Source organism: Pseudophryne corroboree, chromosome 6, assembly GCF_028390025.1.
Source record: "Pseudophryne corroboree isolate aPseCor3 chromosome 6, aPseCor3.hap2, whole genome shotgun sequence".
Taxonomy (NCBI): domain Eukaryota; kingdom Metazoa; phylum Chordata; class Amphibia; order Anura; family Myobatrachidae; genus Pseudophryne; species Pseudophryne corroboree.
The window spans coordinates 36,805,022-36,824,302 of record NC_086449.1 but is presented as its reverse complement, the minus strand read 5'-3'; the positions used below and the strand labels follow the sequence as shown (position 1 = coordinate 36,824,302).

The following is a 19,281-nucleotide window of genomic DNA, read 5'->3' as shown; positions in this document are numbered from 1 at the left end:
GTTCCTGATAGTCAGATTGAAGATGTCAGTGTTGAAGTACACCAGGATGAGGAGGATATGGGTGTTGCTGGCGCTGGGGAGGAAATTGACCAGGAGGATTCTGATGGTGAGGTGGTTTGTTTAAGTCAGGCACCCGGGGAGACACCTGTTGTCCGTGGGAGGAATATGGCCGTTGACATGCCTGGTGAAAATACCAAAAAAATCAGCTCTTCGGTGTGGAGGTATTTCAACAGAAATGCGGACAACAGGTGTCAAGCCGTGTGTTCCCTTTGTCAAGCTGTAATAAGTAGGGGTAAGGACGTTAACCACCTCGGAACATCCTCCCTTATACGTCACCTGCAGCGCATTCATAATAAGTCAGTGACAAGTTCAAAAACTTTGGGTGACAGCGGAAGCAGTCCACTGACCAGTAAATCCCTTCCTCTTGTAACCAAGCTCACGCAAACCACCCCACCAACTCCCTCAGTGTCAATTTCCTCCTTCCCCAGGAATGCCAATAGTCCTGCAGGCCATGTCACTGGCAATTCTGACGATTCCTCTCCTGCCTGGGATTCCTCCGATGCATCCTTGCGTGTAACGCCTACTGCTGCTGGCGCTGCTGTTGTTGCTGCTGGGAGTCGATGGTCATCCCAGAGGGGAAGTCGTAAGACCACTTTTACTACTTCCACCAAGCAATTGACTGTCAAACAGTCCTTTGCGAGGAAGATGAAATATCACAGCAGTCATCCTACTGCAAAGCGGATAACTGAGGCCTTGGCATCCTGGGTGGTGAGAAACGTGGTTCCGGTATCCATCATTACTGCAGAGCCAACTAGAGACTTGTTGGAGGTACTGTGTCCCCGGTACCAAATACCATCTAGGTTCCATTTCTCTAGGCAGGCGATACCGAAAATGTACACAGACCTCAGAAAAAGAGTCACCAGTGTCCTAAAAAATGCAGCTGTACCCAATGTCCACTTAACCACGGACATGTGGACAAGTGGAGCAGGGCAGGGTCAGGACTATATGACTGTGACAGCCCACTGGGTAGATGTATGGACTCCCGCCGCAAGAACAGCAGCGGCGGCACCAGTAGCAGCATCTCGCAAACGCCAACTCTTTCCTAGGCAGGCTACGCTTTGTATCACCGCTTTCCAGAATACGCACACAGCTGAAAACCTCTTACGGCAACTGAGGAAGATCATCGCGGAATGGCTTACCCCAATTGGACTCTCCTGTGGATTTGTGGCATCGGACAACGCCAGCAATATTGTGTGTGCATTAAATATGGGCAAATTCCAGCACGTCCCATGTTTTGCACATACCTTGAATTTGGTGGTGCAGAATTATTTAAAAAACGAGAGGGGCGTGCAAGAGATGCTGTCGGTGGCCAGAAGAATTGCGGGACACTTTCGGCGTACAGGCACCACGTACAGAAGACTGGAGCAACACCAAAAACGCCTGAACCTGCCCTGCCATCATCTGAAGCAAGAAGTGGTAACGAGGTGGAATTCAACTCTCTATATGCTTCAGAGGTTGGAGGAGCAGCAAAAGGCCATTCAAGCCTATACAATTGAGCACGATATAGGAGGTGGAATGCACCTGTCTCAAGCGCAGTGGAGAATGATTTCAACGTTGTGCAAGGTTCTGCTGCCCTTTGAACTTGCCACACGTGAAGTCAGTTCAGACACTGCCAGCCTGAGTCAGGTCATTCCCCTCATCAGGCTTTTGCAGAAGAAGCTGGAGACATTGAAGGAGGAGCTAACACGGAGCGATTCCGCTAGGCATGTGGGACTTGTGGATGGAGCCCTTAATTCGCTTAACAAGGATTCACGGGTGGTCAATCTGTTGAAATCAGAGCACTACATTTTGGCCACCATGCTCGATCCTAGATTTAAAGCCTACCTTGGATCTCTCTTTCCGGCAGACACAAGTCTGCTGGGGTTGAAAGACCTGCTGGTGAGAAAATTGTCAAGTCAAGCGGAACGCGACCTGTCAACATCTCCTCCTTCACATTCTCCCGCAACTGGGGGTGCGAGGAAAAGGCTTAGAATTCAGAGCCCACCCGCTGGCGGTGATGCAGGGCAGTCTGGAGCGACTGCTGATGCTGACATCTGGTCCGGACTGAAGGACCTGACAACGATTACGGACATGTCGTCTACTGTCACTGCATATGATTCTCTCACCATTGAAAGAATGGTGGAGGATTATATGAGTGACCGCATCCAAGTAGGCACGTCACACAGTCCATACTTATACTGGCAGGAAAAAGAGGCAATTTGGAGGCCCTTGCACAAACTGGCTTTATTCTACCTAAGTTGCCCTCCCACAAGTGTGTACTCCGAAAGAGTGTTTAGTGCCGCCGCTCACCTTGTCAGCAATCGGCGTACGAGGTTACATCCAGAAAATGTGGAGAAGATGATGTTCATTAAAATGAATTATAATCAATTCCTCCGCGGAGACATTGACCAGCAGCAATTGCCTCCACAAAGTACACAGGGAGCTGAGATGGTGGATTCCAGTGGGGACGAATTGATAATCTGTGAGGAGGGGGATGTACACGGTGATATATCGGAGGATGATGATGAGGTGGACATCTTGCCTCTGTAGAGCCAGTTTGTGCAAGGAGAGATTAATTGCTTCTTTTTTGGGGGGGGTCCAAACCAACCCGTCATATCAGTCACAGTCGTGTGGCAGACCCTGTCACTGAAATGATGGGTTGGTTAAAGTGTGCATGTCCTGTTTTGTTTATACAACATAAGGGTGGGTGGGAGGGCCCAAGGACAATTCCATCTTGCACCTCTTTTTTCTTTTATTTTTCTTTGCGTCATGTGCTGTTTGGGGAGGGTTTTTTGGAAGGGACATCCTGCGTGACACTGCAGTGCCACTCCTAGATGGGCCCGGTGTTTGTGTCGGCCACTAGGGTCGCTAATCTTACTCACACAGCTACCTCATTGCGCCTCTTTTTTTCTTTGCGTCATGTGCTGTTTGGGGAGGGTTTTTTGGAAGGGACATCCTACGTGACACTGCAGTGCCACTCCTAGATGGGCCCGGTGTTTGTGTCGGCCACTAGGGTCGCTAATCTTACTCACACAGCTACCTCATTGCGCCTCTTTTTTTCTTTGCGTCATGTGCTGTTTGGGGAGGGTTTTTTGGAAGGGACATCCTGCGTGACACTGCAGTGCCACTCCTAGATGGGCCCGGTGTTTGTGTCGGCCACTAGGGTCGCTAATCTTACTCACACAGCTACCTCATTGCGCCTCTTTTTTTCTTTGCGTCATGTGCTGTTTGGAGAGGGTTTTTTGGAAGGGACATCCTACGTGACACTGCAGTGCCACTCCTAGATGGGCCCGGTGTTTGTGTCGGCCACTAGGGTCGCTAATCTAACTCACACAGCTACCTCATTGCGCCTCTTTTTTTCTTTGCGTCATGTGCTGTTTGGGGAGGGTTTTTTGGAAGGGACATCCTGCGTGACACTGCAGTGCCACTCCTAAATGGGCCCGGTGTTTGTGTCGGCCACTAGGGTCGCTAATCTTACTCACACAGCTACCTCATTGCGCCTCTTTTTTTCTTTGCGTCATGTGCTGTTTGGGGAGTGTTTTTTGGAAGGGCCATCCTGCGTGACACTGCAGTGACACTCCTAGTTGGGCCCGGTGTTTGTGTCGGCCACTAGGGTCGCTAATCTTACTCACACAGCTACCTCATTGCGCCTCTTTTTTTCTTTGCGTCATGTGCTGTTTGGGGAGGGTTTTTTGGAAGGGACATCCTGCGTGACACTGCAGTGCCACTCCTAAATGGGCCCGGTGTTTGTGTCGGCCACTAGGGTCGCTAATCTTACTCACACAGCTACCTCATTGCGCCTCTTTTTTTCTTTGCGTCATGTGCTGTTTGGGGAGGGTTTTTTGGAAGGGACATCCTGCGTGACACTGCAGTGCCACTCCTAGATGGGCCAGGTGTTTGTGTCGGCCACTAGGGTCGCTTAGCTTAGTCATCCAGCGACCTCGGTGCAAATTTTAGGACTAAAAATAATATTGTGAGGTGTGAGGTATTCAGAATAGACTGAAAATGAGTGGAAATTATGGTTTTTGAGGTTAATAATAATATGGGATCAAAATGACCCCCAAATTCTATGATTTAAGTTGTTTTTTAGGGTTTTTTGAAAAAAACACCCGAATCCAAAACACACCCGAATCCGACAAAAAAAATTCGGTGAGGTTTTGCCAAAACGCGGTCGAACCCAAAACACGGCCGCGGAACCGAACCCAAAACCAAAACACAAAACCCGAAAAATTTCAGGCGCTCATCACTAGTTTTAAATAGCACTTAACAGAAAGCTTTGTGATTTAAGGTTTGAAACATTCATCATCCTAGATCTGTTGAGGCATACTGTATGCCTCTTGTTCCAGCTGCCACACCAACAAGTTTTCCCGCGACCCTGACTAGAAACTGCTGTAACTGGTCTAGTCACTGACCAACTAACTTGGCATGAGTCGCCCTGCCCCAACATAAGACACAAGACCAGCTACATTTGCCTGCCCTGTATTACAGTAGATTACAGAGTTTAAGAGAATTATTCTGATTAAGAGATTATAGTACTATTGAGTATGCATCTGCATTTTTTTATTTTTCTGTGTTGAACTGCAAGTCTCAGCATGGTAGCAGCTCTTGTTATATTTTGAATTCTGGGTGTGCAGTCCAAGCCCCCCACCGATATATTCTGACAATCACATCCGTGTGGTCCACCCATGAAGCTGTGTTGTGTGTGCAGATAAACTACTTTTTTGCTGATAGATACTGTTTATAATACAGGTGCCTCATAAAAATGCCCTGCGTGCCAGATATAACGTGTACAGCCCAAAGTCCAGCTCCCTCTGCATGCACCATGCACATTCCTGTATATGTTTATATTTTAGGTTTTATTTTTGCTGAAAGTTTTTTTAAATAAAGACAATCTACTGATCATGTTTGTGTCTAGGAGCTATTGTCGTACTGAAAACAAATAATTTTAATTAATATTTTCTCATTAATTTTCTTGTTACCTTTCACGGTCAGGCTGGTTCCTTCTCCATGTGTAGCCGTGCGTTGTGATGTTTCTATATTTTCACACAGCTTGATCACCAGAAAGCAGTAGTAGGTGGCGCTGTCTTCTGCCTGCACCCCCTGTATATGGAGATCCGCTAATCCTGTTATCTCTGTTCTTCCCTTATACTGGGGATGGACCATATCCTGGTGGGGGTGGTAGACGTAAGGACCACTTGTGCTGTTCACTCTCCAGTAAGCACTGACCCACAGGATATCCCTATCTCTGTAACCACTGATAAGTCTGTATGAGCAGTTGAGAGTCACGGAACCTTCTGTGTCAGCTGTGATATTATTTGGCTGCTTAACAGTAAAAGGTGAGGAGGACGATGAATCTAGAAAGAGAGAATGTGACATTGAACAATTACAGAGCTCAACAATTATATAACTCATTCAATGAAAGAAATTTAGATTTAAAATCTAGTATATGATAGAAGTGACTCTTGACCTTCCATATGTTTTGTGACTGGTGAAACATTTTCTGAATATGGCATCAAAATATTTTTGTGAACTTTCCAGCGAGCTTACCCGGTTGGCTGGACCGTTTGGAGACCACTGAAATCCTTTCAGGCCTGCATCCTCCGCATTGGAGTAGAGGGTAGAAGCGGATGCCATTCATCAGCCTTCGATAGGCTGGTACAGCAGCCCGGCCACCAGTCCCTTCTGCCTGGCTGCCAGCCCCTTCTGTAGCTCTCACAGCTTGGCCACAAACCCCTTAAGGTCTTCAGCCACTGCAGCCTGCCCACTAGCCCTTTCTGTGGCCCCAGCAGTCTATCCTCCAGCGCCCAGCCACAAGCCTATTCTGCAGGCCCCACAGCCCATATACTAGCTCCGTCTGCAACCCCCTGGAGCCCGTCTGTCCACCCCACAGCCAGCACAGACTACAGTAACCCATGGTAGTGCTGGAGGTAGGAGCCACGGGAATGAAGCACCTCCTGTAGCTGCAGCTGAGTCTTCACCACTTCTAGCAGGGGTGTCAGCACACAGGCCTGGTAGCAGACAGCAGAACCCCATCACAGGTTCCATTTAAGATGTGCATGGCCACTTGGTGCTCTGGTCATAGCTGATGGAGCTCATCGCCCACCCTGACTTCCTGCCTATGGCTCCCATGACTCTACCGCAGCAGCCTGGGTTCACTCACGAGACACACCAGTCAGAGGACACTGAGTGGGATGTACTAAAGCAAAAATGCGGTAAAAACCCTTTTTTCATTTTTTTTACTGCATTTTCATATGTACTAAACCTTGGCCACCCGCTAACCGATGTGGAGGGTAATGCGAGCTTTTATTGGTTACCCTATAGAAGCCTATGGGCTTCTTTCTGCATCCCGCCACCCAGCACCGCTCACTCTGGCCTCCCTCACCTCCTGTGCTGGCAGCCTCCCTGCACACTCCCAGATCCCCCAACCTCCTCCTCCTTCCCCAACAACACAGCCAGCTGTCTCCAGCTTCACTTTCCGGCTGCAGAGAGGAGGAGGAGGAGCCCAGGACCAGCTGCTGACATCTTTAACCCGAGGCTCCCGGTGCTCAGATGTGCAGGAGACCCAGAGACACCTCACCTGGTGGTGCCATCTTCACAAAGGGCAGCACTTTTTAAAAAGAGTTATCCCTTGCGATACTAATTGCATATGTCAGTGCATATGCGATTAGTTTGATTGTGATATTTGGCGGAATGTACTCCACACTCTTTGTACATCCCGCGCACTGTCTGTAAGCGTTGTCAGAGTGAGTGACTTCAGTGCTTACTTTATCAGAGGGGAAGACAACCAGGACCTAGTAAGTTCTCAATATACATGATTAATATACAAGTAGTGTGTGGGGGTGGGGGTATGTAACGGGACAATGTGTTATCATAAACAAAGACAATGCTATTGGAGGGGCAAATAAGTGCAGGGGGGTTCAGTATGCAGTGGTCGAAGTGGAAATTTTGAAGTGGGGGTATGGAAAATATAAAATTATTTAGTGTTCACTGGAGGGTGTATGATTGCGTGCACCAGAATTGGGTGTGTCCACTCAAAGGGGGGAGGGTCCTTAAGGTACACACCCTTTTCATTGGTGTAGGGAGCGTGCCCATAACTCATGGAGATGCTGGTCAGCCCCAAAGCTCTCCCCTGCAGCATAAGCAGAAGCATAGACTAAGTAATAAAATGCATATGATAAATAAAACACACGGGCCCCCACAGGAAAATTATAAAGCACCTAGGCTTTGTATGAAAATAAACAAACACATTCATTATTTTAAAACAATAAAACTTGTAAGCTTTGCATGAAAAAATAAAATACACACACGCAAACCAATAGGAGAAAACACACAAACACAGAGGCACCAATAGGAAAAAACACGGATACATAAACCCACACAGGAAAACAAAAACACACATAAGCACCCTGGATGGTATTACCAGTTGCTTTGGGTTACATACGTGCTACCAGCGGACAAGATGCCAGCTGTCAATATGCTGAAAGCGGCATCCCGCCCACCAGAATCCTGGCAGCGGGGTGAGCGCTAAGAGTCCCCTTGTGGGGTCGCTGGGCTCGCCACAGGATCAGTTCCCACTCTGTGGGTGTCGTGGACACCGACGAGTGGGAATAGCCATGGTGCACCGGGATTCCGGCTGCGGGCATTGTCGGCTGTTGGGATTTCAGCGTCGGTATCCTGAACACCGGGATCCCGACAGCTGGCATTTTAACTGCAACCCGTTGCTTTTGTAACCAGTTAGCAGAACTGGGGAAGGCTGACTGATAGAATGGCGTCTGTGGGGGGCTAGAAGTTGAGAGGTATCCAGAAGTGGTAACTGAAGTAGAGGAGATGAGGAAGAGAGCATGGAGCCTAGTTCTATCTAGCTGCATCTCTGTGGGAGCCAGGAGAAGCTAGTGGTAAAAGTAGTTGAAACTCGAATAAAGCACTTTTAAAATGCTGCAGATGTTCCTCTCACAAAGCGGTTTAGCCCTCTGTCTCCATAATAATTAGAGATGAGCGGGTTCGGATTTACTCAGTTCTTAACGCCAGAATTATTCCTATTTTAGATTTTCTTGATTTTTCTTATTGGCTAACCAAAACACATGACGTCCGAGAGCCAATAAGAAGATCCGGGTAAATCAGAGTAAATCCGAGTAAAACCGAACCCGCTCATCTCTAATAATAATATAATGTACAGTATGAGATTTTTCCCAGGGCCGCACCTTCTGTTCAAAATTGGCTTCTGGAAGGGTATCTGACTTGCAGGATTCTAACTCCACAGTAGCCACAACAACCAAACAGTTTCTATCAAACTCGAAAAGCACATCAATCACAGATATAAGTAGCTGTTCCAAAAACAAAAGATAAAATAAAGTTCAGCTCAAAAAATACCGTCATATAAATAAAACGGGATGCCGTCAATTTACCGGCTGTTTTGGATCCTGGCGTTCAGGAGGCTGACGCCGGAATCTCGGCACCCGCCCCGAATTCCCACTCGGTTGGTGGGTCCATGCCACCAACCGAGTGGGAACTGAACCCTGCACTGGGCCCGAAGCATGGCGAGCGCAGCGATCCTTCGAGGTATAGTGACAGCCGGCATCCCGTCTACCTGGGATTTCGTATGTACAGTATCCTAAATAAAACTGTTTTGTCCCATGCCATCACACTGCAGCAAATTTTGTAAAAAGTATCCAAAAAGATACATATGTGGAGGCATTGGGCCCGATTCAGACTTGATCGCTCCTCTGCAAATTTGCAGAGGTTTGCAATCACATAGTCACTGCCTAGACAGAGTGAAAACCTGCTCCGTGCAAATCTGCGTACACCTTGTGAAAAGCTCTGCGTACTCCAGACAGCTGCAAATCCGTCACTCACCATCTAATTATTTCTCCAGTCTGTGCGCAGCCCAGGACTTACTCCTACAGTGCGATACAAACAGGCTTATCAGGGCCGGAGCTGACGTCACACACCCGCCCAGAAAACTCTTGGGTACGCCTGTGTTTTTCCTGACACTCCCAGAAAACAGCCAGTTACCACCGCCAAACATCCGCTTCCTGTCAATCAACTTGCGTACTCCTAGCAATCAAAAATTTGCAGGATTCATTCACAGTTTGGCCTAGCACTTGCGCATTATTATCCATATGCAAGCGCAGTCGATCGATAATCGATTTCGCACAACTGCAATCATGTCTGAATAGAGCCCATTGTTCTTTCTCCTCCTCAATAAGGTACCATCCAAAATATAATAGTGTATGCCATCAAAATGAAGGGGTTTCAATATTGCCAGTACTCTTTAAAAAGTCAAATTTTATTCATACTTAAAAATAGAAAAGGAACGTGTCTTTATATAGAGTACCACTTTTCCCATTATGAGCAAGCAATTACTGGCCAAAAGATCTATAAAGGGGAGCTCACCGGACCTCTGGAAGCCAAAGTAATGACCCATACTTGCCTACCTGACCCTCTCCATGAGGGAGAAAATGCTCTGTTCCTGGACTTTCCTGGTAATGTATGATTACCATCACCTGTGGTGAGCTAGGTAATTGATAAGAAAGGTGTTTCACCACAGGTGATGGCAATCATACATTACCAGGAAAGTCCAGGAACAGAGCATTTTCTCCCTCATGGAGAGGGTCAGGTAGGCAAGTATGTTGCTACCCCCGAGTCCTCTGCCACGCTAAGCCGCTCGTTTCCTTTCAACTCCGGGTGCCCTGATGCACAGCCTCACCACTGACCACTCTCCAAACCACCGGGCCCACAGCCGCAATGCCGGTTGTTTACTCTGTTCTCACCAATCCCAAGGAATTAAGAGGCTCCCTCTGCAACTGATAAACCTCTTCCATCTGTTGCAACACGTGGAAGCATACTAAGAGTACTGGCAAGCAAATTTTAAACAGAAGGTGCGGCACTAGGAAAAATCTCATTCTGTACATTATATTAGCCAGGAGCAGCTGTCAAGAGAGGGCGAGGGGAGCACAGAAGGATCGATGATGAGTAGGGAAGCAGGAACCAGAGTTCTGTCTATGGCACCCCAATGGAGCCAGGAGCAGTGAGTAGGTAGAGGAGGAAGGTGGAGGGGAGGGGGACCCAACAGGAGTAGTGGTAGAGGACTTTCTGGTGAGAGACCAGACAATAAACACTATACTTGATCAGTATATACAGGACAAGTACTGGGATGGGCTGGGGGGTCATTATGTTATTATATATGTACAAACATAATTTAATCTGTATTAAGTTTAAAACACAATGAAGATGAAGTTAAATGTGCTTTTCATTGATTTGCTGCAGTATACAAATGCAGAGCCTACATGGGGCCACTTTAAATAACCAATCAGCCCATTGTTGGTAGACACCTGCCTATCATTCTGACATCAGAGTGATATAATACTAAAAACTACACATAGTATCAACCCTAAAGGTGTAACTTGCGGTGAATGTTGGTGGAACGCATTATACTGAATATAGAAAGTGGAATTAGGGGCCATTGCCTTCCGGTAAGGCAGGGACTAAGGGGTCTATTTATTAAGCCTTGGATGGAGATAAAGTTGCTGGAGATAAAGTACCAGCCAATCACCTACTAAGTGTCATTTTTCAAAAACAGCCTGTGGTATAGCAGTTAGGAGCCGATTGGCCGGTTCTTTATCTCCAACGACTTTATCTCCATCCAAGGCTTAGTAAATAGACCCCTAATAGTCATAAGGGGTTAAATAAAAAGACATCCCTTTATAATGCACAGTAACTATGGCTCCAAATAGTGGTCATTCTTGTGAGAGATATTGAACACTATTTTGGCATTTTCTATAGTTACAAAGTTGTATATAATTAAAAACGGGGGGAGAGCATATGTGTACCACAGCGTGCATTATGGGAACCGCAAGTAAAAAATGTTGGGCTTCCTGTAACGCTGGGATGATTGATAAGTAGTTAATACAGGTTGAGTATCCCATATCCGAAATACAGAATTTTTTGAGTGAGAGTGAGATAGTGAAACCTTTGTTTTCTGATGGCTCAATGTACACAAAGTTATTAAAAATATTGGCTACAATTATCTTCTGGCTGTGTGTATAAGGTGTATATGAAACATAAATGTATTCTTTGCTTAGACTTGGGTCCCATCACCATGATATCTCATTATGGTATGCAATTATTCCAAAATACGGAAAAATCCCATATCCAAAATACCTCTGGTCCCAAGCATTTTGGATATGGGATACTCAACCTGTATGAGCAAATACTTCTTGTCAGTAAATTTGGGGTTGGCATTTGGACGTAGGGTCCCCCGTGCCTGTTCTGGCTGGGCTGTCTCAGGGCATCACCATTTAAATACACAGTCACTTTTTATATCATGTTTGTCTATTATTTATGTATGCACATTTTTTTCACATACTCTCTACCTTTAAACTCATAGGGGTATATTTACTAAGGTCCCGATTTTGACCGAGATGCCGTTTTTTCTTCAAAGTGTCATCTCGGTAATTTACTAAGCAAAAATCACGGCAGTGATGAGGGCATTCGTAATATTTTGGAAGTCCTAGGAAAAAATCACGAATCAATACATCATCGGTCAAATACGCCTGCAATTTGGTAGAAATCGGTCATTTACTAAAAAGTGCAAAACACAAACACTGCCGACAATAGCCAAACACTGCCGTGCTAAAATACAAATCGTGAAAAAGTGCTAAAAAAAAACAGACCTGCTTTTTTATCCCGTGTTTGTATAGGCATGCACGGATCCATGAGATCCGTGCATGTTTTTCAGTGGGAAGGGGTGGGAAATGTTATAATTTTAAAAAAAAAATGCGTGGGGTACCCCTCCTAAACCAAACCAGCCTCGGGCTCTTTGAGCCGGCCCTGGTTGCAAAAATATGGGAAAAAAATTGACAGGGGTTCCCCCATATTTAAGCAACCAGCACCGGGCTCTGCGCCTGGTCCTGGTTCCAAAAATACGGGGGACAAAAAGCGTAGGGGTCCCCCGTATTTTTTAAACCAGCACCGGGCTCCACTAGCTGGACAGATAATGCCACAGCCGGGGGTCACTTTTATACAGTGTCTTGCGGTCGTGGCATCAAATATTCAACTAGTCACCCCTGGCCGGGGTACCCTGGGGGAGTGGGGACCCCTTCAATCAAGGGGTCCCCCCCAGCCACCCAAGGGCCAGGGGTGAAGCCCGAGGCTGTCCCCCCCATCCAATGGGCTGCGGATGGGGGGCTGATAGCCTTTGTTGAAAGTAATGAATATTGTTTTTAGTAGCAGTACTACAAGTCCCAGCAAGCCTCCCCCGCAAGCTGGTACTTGGAGAACCACAAGTACCAGCATGCGGCGGAAAACCGGGCCCGCTGGTACCTGTAGTACTACTACTAAAAAAATACCCCAATAAAGACATTACACACACACCTTGAAAGTATAACTTTAATGCATACATACACACCACCATATACACATACTTACCTTATGTTCACACGAGGGTCGGTCCCCTTCTCCAGTAGAATCCATGGTGTACCTGTTGAAAAAATCCTACTCACCAAATCCAGTGTAGAGGGCTCCTCGGATAATCCATTTGTAATCCATGTACTTGTAAAAATAAAAAAACGGGACACCCGACCACGAACTGAAAGGGGACCCATGTTTTCACATGGGACCCCTTTCCCCGAATGCCAGAAACCCCCTCTGACTGATGTCTAAGTGGGTTTCTTCAGCCAATCAGGGAGCGCCACGTTGTGGCACCCTCCTGATCGGCTGTGTGCTCCTGTACTGTCTGACAGGCGGCACATGGCAGTGTTACAATGTAGCGCCTATGCGCTCCATTATAACCAATGGTGGGAACTTTGTGGTCAGCGGTTGACCGAAAGTGACCTCACCGCTGACCACAAAGTTCCCACCATTGGTTACAATGGAGCGCATAGGCGCTACATTGTAACACTGCCGTGTGCCGCCTGTCAGACAGTACAGGAGCACACAGCCGATCAGGAGGGTGCCACAACGTGGCGCTCCCTGATTGGCTGAAGAAACCCACTTAGACATCAGTCAGAGGGGGTTTCTGGCATTCGGGGAAAGGGGTCCCATGTGAAAACATGGGTCCTCTTTCAGTTCGTGGTCGGGTGTCCCGTTTTTTATTTTTACAAGTACGTGGATTACAAATGGATTATCCGAGGAGCCCTCTACACTGGATTTGGTGAGTAGGATTTTTTCAACAGGTACACCATGGATTCTACTGGAGAAGGGGACCGACCCTCGTGTGAACATAAGGTAAGTATGTGTATATGGTGGTGTGTATGTATGCATTAAAGTTATACTTTCAAGGTGTGTGTGTAATGTCTTTATTGGGGTATTTTTTTAGTAGTAGTACTACAGGTACCAGCAAGCCCGGTTTTCCGCCACATGCTGGTACTTGTGGTTCTCCAAGTACCAGCTTGCGGGGAGGCTTGCTGGGACTTGTAGTACTGCTACTAAAAACAATATTCATTACTTTCAACAAAGGCTATCAGCCCCCCATCCGCAGCCCATTGGATGGGGGGACAGCCTCGGGCTTCACCCCTGGCCCTTGGGTGGCTGGGGGGGGACCCCTTGATTGAAGGGGTCCCCACTCCCCCAGGGAACCCCGGCCAGGGGTGACTAGTTGGATATTTGATGCCACGGCCGCAAGGCACTGTATAAAAGTGACCCCCGGCTGTGGCATTATCTGTCCAGCTAGTGGAGCCCGGTGCTGGTTTCAAAAATACGGGGGACCCCTACGCTTTTTGTCCCCCGTATTTTTGGAACCAGGACCAGGCGCAGAGCCCGGTGCTGGTTGCTTAAATATGGGGGAACCCCTGTCAATTTTTTTCCCATATTTTTGCAACCAGGGCCGGCTCAAAGAGCCCGAGGCTGGTTTGGCTTAGGAGGGGGGACCCCACGCAATTTTTTTTTAAAGTTTAAACATTTTTTTTATTTTTACAAGGTGCACAATGAAGCCCAGCACGGATCTCTCAGATCCGGCCGAGATTCATTGTATTAAAGTCGGCAGTGTTTTACAAGTCACTCACGTAAAACACTGCCTAAAAAAACGAATGACATCGACATCGGAAAAACCGAAAATGCAGAATACGGCAGCTTAGTAAATTAGTCGTAATCAATTCAAAAAGTTGCATATTTACACTTTCGTTGTCATTCGTGATTGAACTTTGACCTCAAACGGAAAAATACAATTCTTAGTAAATTTACCCCATAGTAGGGACCTTCATATACTTACACTTTATATCACTTTACTATCACTATTTTTTAGTGTGATGCCCTGGGGGGTCCTTTGCTGGATCATGTTAGGGGGTTCCCTGCATTCCGGATGTTGGCCCCATAGTGTTAGGAACCTGCTCGACAAGAGGTGACCTGGACGATTGGTGGGCAGGCCAATATCATTGTCCAACAATATACCAACAACCTCTTATGACATATTATATTTTATTATACTGTAATGATCGTATAGTGCATCTGAACCCTCTTTGTCTGTGTATTCTACTTTATTCTCAGCAGCATAGCACCTTTCATTACTTGAGGGTGTGCAATTTAGAACCATTTCCCCTACTAGGTTGCATTTTGAATTTGTATACAAGGGAGCGATTTATGATCTGCAGGGTGCACTGAAAAAGGGCTCGGTGCTTTTTCACATTTCAAAATTGGGCAGGGTGTGGCACCCTACTGAAATAGCCTAGAATGAACACTACAAAGTTGATGAACTGTTCACATAGAAGACCATACTCATATGGAGATACTACAGCTGTCATAGAGATGGTGCAAGTCTGGATGGTGCGACTGTTGGTGGGAGGCTTTTAAATAGGGACCTAGAATATATGGTGACTGCACAAAAGTCACAGGTAAGATCTTTATAATTATATAGAAAGTTAGTTGAGGGATGAACCTTTGGGGCACGGGGCTCCTTGGTTTGCTCTGGCTGGGCCACTTTGGGATATCACCACTTTACATTTATTTTAACACCTATATCACCCTAGTGATGAGCACCGGAAATTTTTCGGGTTTTGTGTTTTGGTTTTGGGTTCGGTTCCGCGGCCGTGTTTTGGGTTCGAACGCGTTTTGGCAAAACCTCACCGAATTTTTTTTGTCGGATTCGGGTGTGTTTTGGATTCTGATTTTTTTTTCAAAAAACCCTAAAAAACAGCTTAAATCATAGAATTTGGGGGTCATTTTGATCCCAAAGTATTATTAACCTCAATAACCATTATTTCCACTCATTTTCAGTCTATTCTAAACACCTCACACCTCACAATATTATTTTTAGTCCTAAAATTTGCACCGAGGTCGCTGGATGACTAAGCTCAGCGACCCAAGTGGCCGACACAAACACCTGGCCCATCTAGGAGTGGCACTGCAGTGTCACGCAGGATGGCCCTTCCAAAAAACACTCCCCAAACAGCACATGACGCAAAGAAAAAAAGAGGCGCAATGAGGTAGCTGTGTGAGTAAGCTAAGCGACCCTAGTGGCCGACACAAACACCTGGCCCATCTAGGAGTGGCACTGCAGTGTCACGCAGGATGGCCCTTCCAAAATACACTCCCCAAACAGCACATGACGCAAAGAAAAAAAGAGGCGCAATTAGGTAGCTGTGTGAGTAAGATAAGCGACCCAAGTGGCCGACACAAACACCTGGCCCATCTAGGAGTGGCAGTGCAGTGTCACGCAGGATGGCCCTTCCAAAAAACACTCCCCAAACAGCACATGACGCAAAGAAAAAAAGAGGCGCAATTAGGTAGCTGTGTGAGTAAGATAAGCGACCCAAGTGGCCGACACAAACACCTGGCCCATCTAGGAGTGGCACTGCAGTGTCACGCAGGATGGCCCTTCCAAAAAACACTCCCCAAACAGCACATGACGCAAAGAAAAAAAGAGGCGCAATGAGGTAGCTGTGTGAGTAAGCTAAGCGACCCTAGTGGCCGACACAAACACCTGGCCCATCTAGGAGTGGCACTGCAGTGTCACGCAGGATGGCCCTTCCAAAAAACACTCCCCAAACAGCACATGACGCAAAGAAAAAAAGAGGCGCAATTAGGTAGCTGTGTGAGTAAGATAAGCGACCCAAGTGGCCGACACAAACACCTGGCCCATCTAGGAGTGGCAGTGCAGTGTCACGCAGGATGGCCCTTCCAAAAAACACTCCCCAAACAGCACATGACGCAAAGAAAAAAAGAGGCGCAATTAGGTAGCTGTGTGAGTAAGATAAGCGACCCAAGTGGCCGACACAAACACCTGGCCCATCTAGGAGTGGCACTGCAGTGTCACGCAGGATGGCCCTTCCAAAAAACACTCCCCAAACAGCACATGACGCAAAGAAAAAAAGAGGCGCAATGAGGTAGCTGTGTGAGTAAGATAAGCAACCCAAGTGGCCGACACAAACACCTGGCCCATCTAGGAGTGGCAGTGCAGTGTCACGCAGGATGGCCCTTCCAAAAAACTCTCCCCAAACAGCACATGACGCAAAGAAAAAAAGAGGCGCAATTAGGTAGCTGTGTGAGTAAGATAAGCGACCCAAGTGGCCGACACAAACACCTGGCCCATCTAGGAGTGGCAGTGCAGTGTCACGCAGGATGGCCCTTCCAAAAAACACTCCCCAAACAGCACATGACGCAAAGAAAAAAAGAGGCGCAATTAGGTAGCTGTGTGAGTAAGATAAGCGACCCAAGTGGCCGACACAAACACCTGGCCCATCTAGGAGTGGCACTGCAGTGTCACGCAGGATGGCCCTTCCAAAAAACACTCCCCAAACAGCACATGACGCAAAGAAGAAAAAAAAGAGGCGCAATGAGGTAGCTGTGTGACTAAGATAAGCGACCCAAGTGGCCGACACAAACAACTGGCCCATCTAGGAGTGGCACTGCAGTGTCACGCAGGATGGCCCTTCAAAAAACTAGTCCCCAAACAGCACATGACGCAAAGAAGAAAAAAAAGAGGCGCAATGAGGTAGCTGTGTGACTAAGCTAAGCGACCCTAGTGGCCGACACAAACACCTGGCCCATCTAGGAGTGGCACTGCAGTGTCACGCAGGATGGCCCTTCCAAAAAACACCCCCCAAACAGCACATGACGCAAAGAAAAATGAAAGAAAAAAGAGGTGCAAGATGGAATTGTCCTTGGGCCCTCCCACCCAACCTTATGTTGTATAAACAGGACATGCACACTTTAACCAACCCATCATTTCAGTGACAGGGTCTGCCACACGACTGTGACTGAAATGACGGGTTGGTTTGGACCCCCACCAAAAAAGAAGCAATTAATCTCTCCTTGCACAAACTGGCTCTACAGAGGCAAGATGTCCACCTCATCATCATCCTCCGATATATCACCGTGTACATCCCCCTCCTCACAGATTATCAATTCGTCCCCACTGGAATCCACCATCTCAGCTCCCTGTGTACTTTGTGGAGGCAATTGCTGCTGGTGAATGTCTCCACGGAGGAATTGATTATAATTCATTTTAATGAACATCATCTTCTCCACATTTTCTGGATGTAACCTCGTACGCCGATTGCTGACAAGGTGAGCTGCGGCACTAAACACTCTTTCGGAGTACACACTTGTGGGAGGGCAACTTAGGTAGAATAAAGCCAGTTTGTGCAAGGGCCTCCAAATTGCCTCTTTTTCCTGCCAGTATAAGTACGGACTGTCTGACGTGCCTACTTGGATGCGGTCACTCATATAATCCTCCACCATTCTTTCAATGGGGAGAGAATCATATGCAGTGCCAGTAGACGACATGTCCGTAATCGTTGTCAGGTCCTTCAGTCCGGACCAGATGTCAGCATCAGCAGTCGCTCCAGACTGCCCTGCATCACCGCCAGCGGGTGGGCTCGGAATTCTGAGCCTTTTCCTCGCACCCCCAGTTGCGGGAGAATGTGAAGGAGGAGATGTTGACAGGTCGCGTTCCGCTTGACTTGACAATTTTGTCACCAGCAGTTCTTTGAACCCCAGCAGACTTGTGTCTGCCGGAAAGAGAGATCCAAGGTAGGTTTTAAATCTAGGATCGAGCACGGTGGCCAAAATGTAGTGCTCTGATTTCAACAGATTGACCACCCGTTAATCCTTGTTAAGCGAATTAAGGGCTCCATCCACAAGTCCCACATGCCTAGCGGAATCGCTCTGTGTTAGCTCCTCCTTCAATGTCTCCAGCTTCTTCTGCAAAAGCCTGATAAGGGGAATGACCTGACTCAGGCTGGCAGTGTCTGAACTGACTTCACGTGTGGCAAGTTCAAAAGGTTGCAGAACCTTGCACAACGTTGAAATCATTCTCCACTGCGCTTGAGACAGGTGCATTCCACCTCCTATATCGTGCTCAGTTGTATAGGCTTGAATGGCCTTTTGCTGCTCCTCCAACCTCTGAAGCATATAGAGGGTTGAATTCCACCTCGTTACCACTTCTTGCTTCAGATGATGGCAGGGCAGGTTCAGGCGTTTTTGGTGGTGCTCCAGTCTTCTGTACGTGGTGCCTGTACGCCGAAAGTGTCCCGCAATTCTTCTGGCCACCGACAGCATCTCTTGCACGCCCCTCTCGTTTTTTAAATAATTCTGCACCACCAAATTCATGTTATGTGCAAAACATGGGACGTGCTGGAATTTGCCCAGATTTAATGCACACACAATATTGCTGGCGTTGTCCGATGCCACAAATCCACAGGAGAGTCCAATTGGGGTAAGCCATTCTGCAATGATCTTCCTCAGTTGCCGTAAGAGGTTTTTAGCTGTGTGCGTATTCTGGAAAGCGGTGATACAAAGCGTAGCCTGCCTAGGAAAGAGTTGGCGTTTGCGAGATGCTGCTACTGGTTCCGCCGCTGCTGTTCTTGCGGCGGGAGTCCATACATCTACCCAGTGGGCTGTCACAGTCATATAGTCCTGAGCCTGCCCTGCTCCACTTGTCCACATGTCCGTGGTTAAGTGGACATTGGGTACAACTGCATTTTTTAGGACACTGGTGAGTCTTTTTCTGAGGTCTGTGTACATTTTCGGTATCGCCTGCCTAGAGAAATGGAACCTAGATGGCATTTGGTACCGGGGACACAGTACCTCCAACAAGTCTCTAGTTGGCTCTGCAGTAATGATGGATACCGGAACCACGTTTCTCACCGCCCAGGATGCCAAGGCCTCAGTTATCCGCTTTGCAGCAGGATGACTGCTGTGATATTTCATCTTCCTCACAAAGGACTGTTGGACAGTCAATTGCTTGGTGGAAGTAGTAAAAGTGGTCTTACGAGTACGACTTCCCCTCTGGGATGACGATCGACTCCC

At 47.4% G+C, this 19,281-nt stretch overlaps 1 protein-coding gene across 2 annotated transcripts in view; it reads right to left on the bottom strand.

Annotated features, from left to right (window-relative positions):
- LOC134935989 (uncharacterized) overlaps nt 1-19,281 on the bottom strand; it is a 350,225-nt gene that overhangs the window by 46,185 nt on the left and 284,759 nt on the right. For both annotated transcript variants that reach the window (XM_063930857.1, XM_063930858.1), the window contains one exon: nt 5,019-5,393. In XM_063930857.1, the coding sequence (XP_063786927.1) occupies nt 5,019-5,393 (375 nt within the window). The remainder of the gene's footprint in view (nt 1-5,018; nt 5,394-19,281) is intronic.